Genomic DNA, 9,770 nt, shown 5'->3' on the forward strand with positions numbered 1-9,770 from the left:
TATGGTGTTGGAGGAGAATATTGAAAGTGCCATGAGCTGCCAAAAGAACCAACAGATCTGTGTTGGAAGAAGTTCAGACAGAGTGTTGGAAGAAGTGCAGACAGAGTGCTCCTTGGAGGCCAAGATGGCCAAACTTCGTATCTCATACTTCGGATACATTGTCAGGAGGGACCAGTCGCTGGAGAAGGGTATCATGTTTGGTAAGGTGGAGGGTCAAGTGGCAGCATCGATGGACTTAAGCGTGGTAACAGTAGTGAGGTTGGCTCAGGATCGGGCAGTGTTTTGTTCTGCTGTGCATAGGATCGCTATGGGTCGGTACTGACTCGATGGCACCTAACAACAACAAGAACAAGGTGGAGGGTCAGAGAAAAAGAGGAATCCCTCCAGCGAGTTGGATTGGCCAAGTGGCAGCATCAATGGGCTCAAGCGTGGCAACAATTGTGAGGTTGGCCCAGGATCAGGCAGTGTTTCGTTCTGCTGTCGCTATGAGTCGGTACCGACTTGATGGCACCTAACAACAGCAACAACAACAACACTGTACCCTGTTGTGAGCACCGCTGTGGAATGCCATTTCTTTGTCGACAAAATATACTCACTTCCAGTTAAGCTGGAATGCATGTGTGGACACAAAGAGAGGCAGAGCTGTAACATTTACAGTTTGGTTAAGCCTTTCTCAGGAACCCAGTTCAGGATAGAGCAGATGTATTCACACAGTACTTACTTCTGTTTAAAATGCATGAAATGCAGGCAGTAAGTAAGGGAAAGGAGCAAGGTCAGTGAAGACAGTAAGGAAACTTACAGACTGTCCTTAAATACACAGTGGCTGCATTGTGTGGTCTTTCCCTATTTTAGGGGGAGTCCTTTTATTTATCTTGGTATCTTTACCTTTGTATACAATCAATCTTACATTTACAGAACAGTCCCCAGAAGATAAGATTGCATGAATACGGTCAATGTAAAGTTAATTTGCTTATATTGGCTTAAGGTATCAAGGACAAAGTTTTATGGAACATTTTTTATCAGACAAAGTTCAAGTACATTAGAACACAGGTTAGAGTAGGAAAATAGGTTTAACAATCTGCTAAATTAATTTAGAGAACTGTTTAGAAATGTTATCCTCTCCGGCAAGTAACATCTTCCTAGTTAAACTATCAGTGTGATTCAAATTTAGATCTCAGATGGGAGAGTTACAGCTTCTAGTTCCTAATTGTTTCTTCTCAGATTCATCACTTTTACAATGTTTCATACGTATGTGAAGGGGCTTTCCCTTAATCATAAGCTTCTTTTCTTTTTCTGTGGATTACCTCTCCTGGACACTCCAGGACAGAGTAGCAGGCAGTGCTCCTTGGAGTCTCTCAGACTGTAAACCTTTATGGGAGCAGCTAGTCTTTATCTTTCTCCGACAGTGTAGCTAGTGGGCTTGAACTGTCACCCACTATGTGGTTAGCAGCCCAATGCTTAACCTACTGTGCCACACTCATATAGCAATATCTGTTACTCCTGAGAGAATTTTCCATGCTGAATTTATAGTATGTGGCTGAGAATTTTTTAGTGAATCAATATGAAAACGGATCATTCGGGGGCTGACCTGAAGACAGCTATGTATTTCTCATGTCTTATTCATCTAGTGCTGTTATAACAGTAATAACACAAGTGTATGACTTCACAAGCAGAAATTGATTTTCTCAGCTTAGGAGGCTAGATGACCACATTTTAGGGTGCCAGCTCTAGGGGAAGACCTTCTCTGTGTCAGGATTGGGAGAAAGTCCTGGTCTCTTCAGCGTCTGTTTACTGGTTTCCTGGAGCTTTCCATGTGGCTTGGCATTCATTTTCCCCATCTCTTCTTGTATGCTTGTCTCATCTCATATCTCAGAAGAGACTGACTCAAAATATATCCTGCCATTACATAACAAAGTGGACTCATTCCCAAATGGGATTATAACCACAGGTACAGGATTTATAGCACGTATTTGTGGAGGACACAATTCAATTCCTCACGACACAGTGACAATAAGTACTTCTATAGTGACAACTATGTGGGAGCCCTGGTGGTGCAGAGGTTAAGCGCTTGACTGCCAACTGAAAGACTGGTGGGTCAAAGCTACCCCTCACTGCTTGCTTCCATAAAGATCACAGCCTCATACACTCTTGGGGGCAGTCCTACTCTGTCCCATAGGCTCGCTATTAATTGAAATCAGTTAAACGACAACGTACTTTGGTCTAATAGCTATAATTTTTTATTAACTTCTGACTCCATGATAGGCATTTCCCATTCTAACCTAGTTAATGGGAGTTCAAAAGTCTATGGAGTCCTGGTGTCAAGCTGCAGGATCAGCACTGGACTTCAAACCCCAAGCTGGGCAGTTCAAACCTTGCTCCTTAGAAACCTTATACAGCGTCGCTATGAGTCAGAACTGACTCAATGGCTCTTAACAACAAAAAGTCTACACTAAGTAAAAACAACCATATATTTGGGGTTTATCAATTTTTGCAGAATTAACACATCAGAAAACATCCTTAGCTTGGAAGCAGTGTGGAAGAATAATCTTTAAATTTTTAATAGTTTAGTCTTTCAAGATCTTATATACACTGAGTTCCCATTGATTATAAGCATAAATTCTCACTGGCTATATACTGTTAAAGATACAGGACAGTGGGTTCCCTGTGCTCAGATTCACAGAAGTCAACTGGATATGACCTTTTGGTAGGAGTTCTTTCCACTTGCACTTCTGCTAAACCAAACCCATGTTGATTAAGTCATGCCTGTCTATAAACAGGAATAGTGTGAGGGCAAAAGAAAGGCGGAGAACCCCTCAGACCATCTAGTCTCCTAGTTCCTTTGTGCCTAGGGAATACAGAGAGTCTGGTGTTCAACATCAAAGACCCATTACCACCATTATGATCATCATTAAGGCCTCTAGTAAACGTGGATGTCTATACCAAGTATATTTGGGAGAAAGGAATACGATTTATACTGAGTGCATATTGGAGAGAAAGGTATATAATTTCCTTATGTAAATACACAGTTGAGCCTGGTATTAAAGAATTTAATACTCACCTTTAACTGCTTTCAAGTAACATCAAAGACCCATGACACATGGTGTTGGAAACCTGTCTGACTGACCTACATAATTAGTTCCTGAATAATGGCATAAGGTGCTCTGTCTAAAGTTGAACACTCATTTGTTATAGGTGCAATGTTATTTAAAAAGAGTCTCTTTTCTTTAAATACTTTTTACTTCATTGTTGTTAAGTGCCGTTGTGTTGGCTCTGACTCATAGCGACCCTGTATAGGAGTAGCTGGTGAGTTTGAATTGCCGGCATCGCAGTTCAAACCAACCTTGAGGTTGGTTTAACCTGCTAGCAAAATATCCTAAGAAAGAAAAAAATATATACAGTTTTTCAGAGTTAAGTCTGTAAAAACCAACCATGGAAAAACTATAGTATAACTATTTCTTTTAGGAATTCGTTGGCATGTTGTTGTTGTTATTGTTAGGTGCTGCCGAGTCGGTTCAGACTCACAGGGATCCTATGCACAACAGAACAAAACAAAACACTGCCTGGCTAGGCACCATCCTCACAAGTATTGTTATACTTGAGCTGCTGCCACAGTGCCAATCCATCCCATTGGGGATCTTTCTCTTTTTTTATTGACCAAGCATGATGTCCTTCTCCGGGGACTGGTCCTTCCTGATACTACGTTCAAAGTATGAGACGAAGTCTCGTCATTCTGGCTTCTAAGGAGCATTTTGGCTGTACTTCTTCAAACACAAATTTGTTTGTTCTTCTGGTAATCCATGGTACTCTTAATATTCTCCTCCAACACCACAACTCAAAAATGCATTCTACTGTCTTCCTTATTCATGTCCAACTCACATGAATATGAGGCTATTAAGATTATCAAGCCTTGGGTCAGGCACACCTTAGTCTGCAAACTACTATCTTTGCTCTTCTGCACGTTAAGGAGGTCTTGTGTAGCAGATTTGCCTAATGCTACAAGTCTTTTTATTTCTGTACAAAGAGTGTCGGTGGTGGATCCAAACAAAATGAAGTTTTTTTTGACAATTTCAATCTTTTCTCCATTTATTATGATGTTATTTATTGGTCCAGTGGTGAGGATTTTTGTGTTCTTTACATTGAGGTGCAATCCATCCTGAAGTCTGTAGTCTTTGATTATCATCAAGAAGTATTTTAAGTTCTCTTCTCTTTGCTTTCAGCAAACAAGGTTGTATTGTCTGCATATTACAGGTTGTTAATGAGTCTTCCTTCAATTCTGATGCCACATTCTTTGACATATAATCCAGCTTCTAGATTTATCTGCTCAGCATACAGAGTTCTGGTGTGGTGCTACAGGATAATGCAATAGACCAAAGTCAGTTTGAACTGCAAGGTCGGTGGTTCAAACCCAGCAGTCACTCCTCTGAAACCCTATACAAAATTGTGGGTCGGAAGCAACTTGATGGCACTTAATTATAAGATTAAATATGTATGGTGAAAGAATGCAGCCCTGGCACACATCTTTCCTGATTTTAAACCATTCAGCATCCCCAAGTTCTGTTCAAACTTTTGGTCTATATACGATTCCTCATGAGCACAACCAAGTGTTCTGGAATACCCATTCTTTGCAATGTTATCCATAGCTTGTCATGATCCGCACAGTCGAAAGCCTTTGTACAGTCAGTTCAGCACAAGCAAACATCTGTCTGGTATTCTCTGCTTTCAGCCTAGATCCAGTTGACATAAGCAGAGCTATCCTTAGTTACATCTTCTCGTCTGTATCCAGCTTCAGTGATGATACACTGCTGCAGTTTTTTGAAGTATCTTCAGCAAAATTTTACTGGCATGTGATATTAATGATATTGTTTGATGGTTTCCACATTCTGTTGGGTCACCTCTCTTTGGAATGTGCACAAATATGGATCTCTTCCAGTCGGTTGGCTAAGTAGCTGTCTTCCAAATTTCTTAGCATGAATGAGTGTCTCTATAGTGTTGCATATGCTTGTTGAAAGATTTCAATTTGTATTCTGTGAATTCCTGGAGCGTTGATTTTTGCCAATGCCTTCAGCTGCTTGGACTTATTCCTTCAGTACCGTCAGTTTTTGATCTGCAATAGGCAGTACTAATGAGGTCTTCTTAAAGTATGAGTCCACTGACGTCTGGCCTGAATGCACATCTTTCCCTAGTAAATGTTCCCAAGACAAGAATAGATACTTCTTGATGCAAGGCTCTGTGAATTTTTAATATGGATGATGGAAAAAGTGGAAAAGAAAATGCTCAGTTGTCACTTCTGTGATAAAGGATTTAAACTAGGTTTACCTCCAGACTACTTCAGCATTCACATCCTGGGGCTTACAAGGGTACACACAGGTCTACACTGGCCTCCAGAAAATGCTACTGTCACTGCATTGTGACTACTGTGATGTAGGTGTCCATTTTGGCCAATGTGCTAGAATGTTAATATCTTTGAAAAAAGATAACTGTTTACAAATTGGATTAAAGTTGGCGTCTTTAGAAGAGAAAAAGAAAGCTGTCAAATTTTGTTTCCCTGCATTTTTCTTAGGAAAATAGTATGTAATGTGGTATCTTCTAGCCTTCTATTGATTTTGAGAGGAACATCACAAGTTGACCTTGGAGGTCAACCTCCAGATCATACACACGGTACATACACTCTACTTTGAAAGTGTTTCTTCATGCAATAAAAATTAAGAGTAGTAATTTCAACCTAGACACAAACCAAGAAACCCAGTGCCATTGAGCTGATCCTGACTCACAGCAACCTACAGAATGAAGGAAAACTGTTCCCTAGGGTTTTGGAGACAATAAATCTTTATGGAAGAAGCCTGCCTCATCTTCCTCCCTAGTAACAGCTGATGGGTTTCAATCACTGGCCTTTGTCAAATGTTTCACCCACTGTATTACCAGGGCTCCTTGTTATAGAAATAGTATTGTCTGTACAAGGTTATGGAGTATAGCAGATAGCAGTCGTTATCAAGATATGGTTGGACTCACAGTATCATTTCACCAAAATGCAAAATTCTCAGGCTCAACTCTGAATGAGAAACTCTGAAGCTGGGGCCTGTTGTTGTTGTCAGGTGCCATCGAGTCAGAACCGACTCATAGCGACCCCTTAAACAACTCTTCCAGTTGGGGACCCACTGCCATATAGAACCTACTCTCTGCTAGAGAAGGAGCCTTGGTGTTGTAGTGCAGTAAGTGCTGCAAACCACAGGTTGGAGGTTTGAATTTTTATCTTCAGCAGGGGAGAAAGATGAGACTGTCTGATCCCATAAAGATTTACAGCCCTGGGAAAAAGTCATGCTGTCCAAAAAGTACTGCTATGAGTCGAAATCACCTCAATGGCAGTGGATTCTGGCAGAGGGTCTAAGGCAGATGTCAAGGTGGATGGATGGGCCTATACGATGTGCAGTAAGAGAAAGTAGAAGCTTAGGATTGGGAAGCCTTTTGGGAGCTAGTAATTTTAGCTTTTTTAGATTACCCTTCTGCCAAATCCTGGTGCATTTGGTTAGTAAGTTATGTTTTATATAAGTGAAATAAAAAAGAGAAGCTAGAATCACTGTGATGTGTTCAATGTTTGAGGACTGTTTCATCTCCCCACAGCCATAACTGGACTTAGCATGAAAGCAAACATCCAAAAACCGATGGGGATTTTAAACTTCTGTAGCAGATGCCTGAAGGCACTTCATTTCCTGTTTGCCTCCCAAGTGCTCGCTCTCCACTGAGAAATAGAACAATTTCCGTAATTCACTCACAACTCACAGTCCATGTGAAAGATGGGGGTGGCGGCTCACATCTACAAGGCTGGAGCCTATGGCCTGTTGTGGTCCAGCCAGTCAAGGCCCTAGATCCCTTAGTATGGTAACTGGTATATTAATCAGAATGAATCTCAGGACATTAGAGAGAGCTAGTGAACAGAGTGGGCTTTTTCTCTGCTGAACCTCTGGGCATGTGCCAGGCAACAATGGCAGCATTCATCTTACCACCATCTTCCTGCTATTCTGAGAAGGCAAAGCTGAGGACTAAAGACAAGCCACGTACTGCAAATGCTCTCTGAGTTCCCAATACTGCCTTGACAAAAACGCGCTTTCTCTCTGGACATTTTAACCAATACAATTTCCTTGTCTGCTTACCTTCTCATGATACATGAGTCTATTCTTTACCTATCAACTCTTACTATCCAGTATTTCGTATTTATGGCAATATTAAAAATTCGGACTATTTCCTGCATCACCCTCAGCTTCCTACCTGTGTCCAGCTGCCAGCCCACAGAGCCACCTGTCAGGCTGCAGCCGAAGCAGCCAGCCCTTCATAAGGCCTCTCATTAGTACCATTCCCAGGGCCTGGCCTGCCACTGTAGGGCTTCATTTAAAAGAGCCAAGCGTGGTGAACTTTGAGGGACTTCTTCTGAGAAGGGCATGGCTGCAAGTGGTCTGAGGGGCTCAAGAAGCTGGGGGTGGGGGTGTTGCTCCACTCAAGCACCTACAGAGGCCAAGTCCTACAGCAGGGAAGATAGTGGGGGTAATTTGGGGGTTAAAGCAGAAGCTAGGCACCCTTCTTCCTCTCTGTGGCCTGGACTGCTGAACTCTTCTTCCAAGCAGTTGGAGTCTACAGGCTCTCAACCTCAAGCAAACCTTGTACAACCAGCACAGTGGACCACTTATTACACGGCGTTCTCCCCGTCCTGAAGGATAGCAGCAGCTGGCTAGGGCATGGGCAACAACTTCCACTGTCTTGACTCCTGGTCCAGCTGGTTGCCTGGGCCACAAGGTCACCAACTAACTGCTTCTAGCCCAGCAACTAGGCCCCACGTCTGCTCAAGTGGCAGCCCTAACAGCACGGACTTGGGGTTCAGAGACTCCAGGATCCAGAAGTACCGCAGCATCCTCCTCATCCTTGCACAACATTGTCTCTGAATGACAACATGCTCACTGAAACCTACCCGTGTTAATCGGTAAGTATACTGCTCTTGGTGTCTTCCCACCCTTCCTCTAGTTTTCCTTTTTTGGACAATTTAAAATTAGAAATATACCTGTCTGTAATTTCTTTCAAGAGTTCTGGTGTGATGCTGTAGGATAAGCACCAGACTGCTAAGTGCAAAGTCAGTGGCTAACCCTCCACCCCCTAGTTGCTCCTCAGAAACCCTATATAGGGTCGCTATGAGTCAGAACCAACTCAATGGGACTTAACAACAACACTCTTTCAATCCTAGTTTATTGTATTTACTGTTACCTGCCTAATTTTATATACTGTTTTCCAAATCTTCCAGCTCAAAGGTCATCTATAACTCTCCACTATAACTAAACTAAATGCAAGTGTTTCTACATGATATTTGACACTGCCGGAATCAAACCTTGTCTCAATTTTTCACATCTTTCTATTTATTGATCTCTCCATTAATTTTCTCCCAAACACATTCAAGTATTCCTACTTCTTGAGAGGTAATTCCCTCCAATACCTAATTCCTTTTTTAGACAGGTCAGCTCAAGTCCTGTCTCTTCCAGGAAGCCTTCACATACCATACATATGAATACACTCTGAACTCCATGCTTTGGGCAATGTATTACAACTGATCATTCTTTGTCCACAGATGCATTTTATTTTACGAATCCAACTAACTGGCAAGAAGATGAGAGTCAAGTCTCAACTGGTGTATACTTGTAACCAAACACTCATACAGACTTGATAAATGCATGGAGTAACTTCAGTTCTAATAACCTCAAAACTGTAAAGTAATTCACATCTTACCTTCAAGTCAAGATGAACCACATCATGAGTATGTAAAAAGCGAACTCCTTCTAAAATTTGCCTCATAAGTCTTTGCACATCTTTTTCTTTAAAGGCTTCATCCCTGTCTGCAACACACTGGTCAAAAATTTCACCTCCAGCAGCACTAGAAAAGGATACAGCATATCTGAATTAGAAAGGAAAATGATTAACATGAAAAATGTAACCATTTTGTTCATAATTTTATATACATTAAGTATCTATATAAATATACTATTGTTTGAGTAAACATTTTATAATGTGCAAATTTTTGGTCCATTTACATGTTTAAATCTATTTTTTATTTTTCATAAAAATATATTTTCTTCAACACGGGCTAAAGACATTTTCAAAGATATATAAAACAGCACTTTAACAAATCCAAGAATTAAGCTTTAATAACACATTAACATACCTTCAAACAGAAATTTCAAGAATTTGATTATAGAACAGATAAAAAATGTGCTGTTTTTTTTTAATGCAAATTAAAATAAAACAAAAGCCTTCCATTGAAAATCCCTTTCTCTAAACCTAGTATCACTTTTAGAAGTAGGTTCTACTATTATCTTGTTTTGTTGTTTTTTTAAAAATCTTTTATAACAATATGGGTGAAAGTTCAGAGTAAACTGGTTTTCCACTCAACAATTCATACATAATTTTCTTGCGATACTTATTACAGTTGCCACCGTGTAACAGAAATCTTCCAATTTCCCTGCTGTGTTTGCCATTTCCATTCAGCCTCTCAGCCTGGACAAACACTGCCCTTTTGATCTCATAAGGTTGGATGACATAAGGAGCTTATCTTCCCAAGTGTTACTGCTTACTTCAGAGGCCTGCCTAGTGTAGAAAGTTGAGACAAGGGAAGGGTGGATAGGGGAGAGCGGCTTTCATTCCAGGTTTGAGGCTTGAAGAGTGTCCTAAGGATCATAGTCTTGGGTGTTCCACCAGTCTTGATCAGACCAGTAAACCTGGTCTTTTTTTTTTTTTTT

The 9,770-nt window shown here is 41.0% G+C and overlaps 1 protein-coding gene across 1 annotated transcript in view; it reads right to left on the minus strand.

Annotated features, from left to right (window-relative positions):
- Positions 1-9,770, minus strand: part of STK17A (serine/threonine kinase 17a) — a 55,002-nt gene that overhangs the window by 12,707 nt on the left and 32,525 nt on the right. Inside the window, exon 3 of the mRNA XM_006872146.1 lies at positions 8,764-8,908. Within this exon, the coding sequence (XP_006872208.1) occupies positions 8,764-8,908 (145 nt within the window). The remainder of the gene's footprint in view (positions 1-8,763; positions 8,909-9,770) is intronic.

The sequence above is a fragment of the Chrysochloris asiatica genome, unplaced genomic scaffold (genome assembly GCF_000296735.1).
Source record: "Chrysochloris asiatica unplaced genomic scaffold, ChrAsi1.0 scaffold00184, whole genome shotgun sequence".
Taxonomy (NCBI): Eukaryota; Metazoa; Chordata; class Mammalia; order Afrosoricida; family Chrysochloridae; genus Chrysochloris; species Chrysochloris asiatica.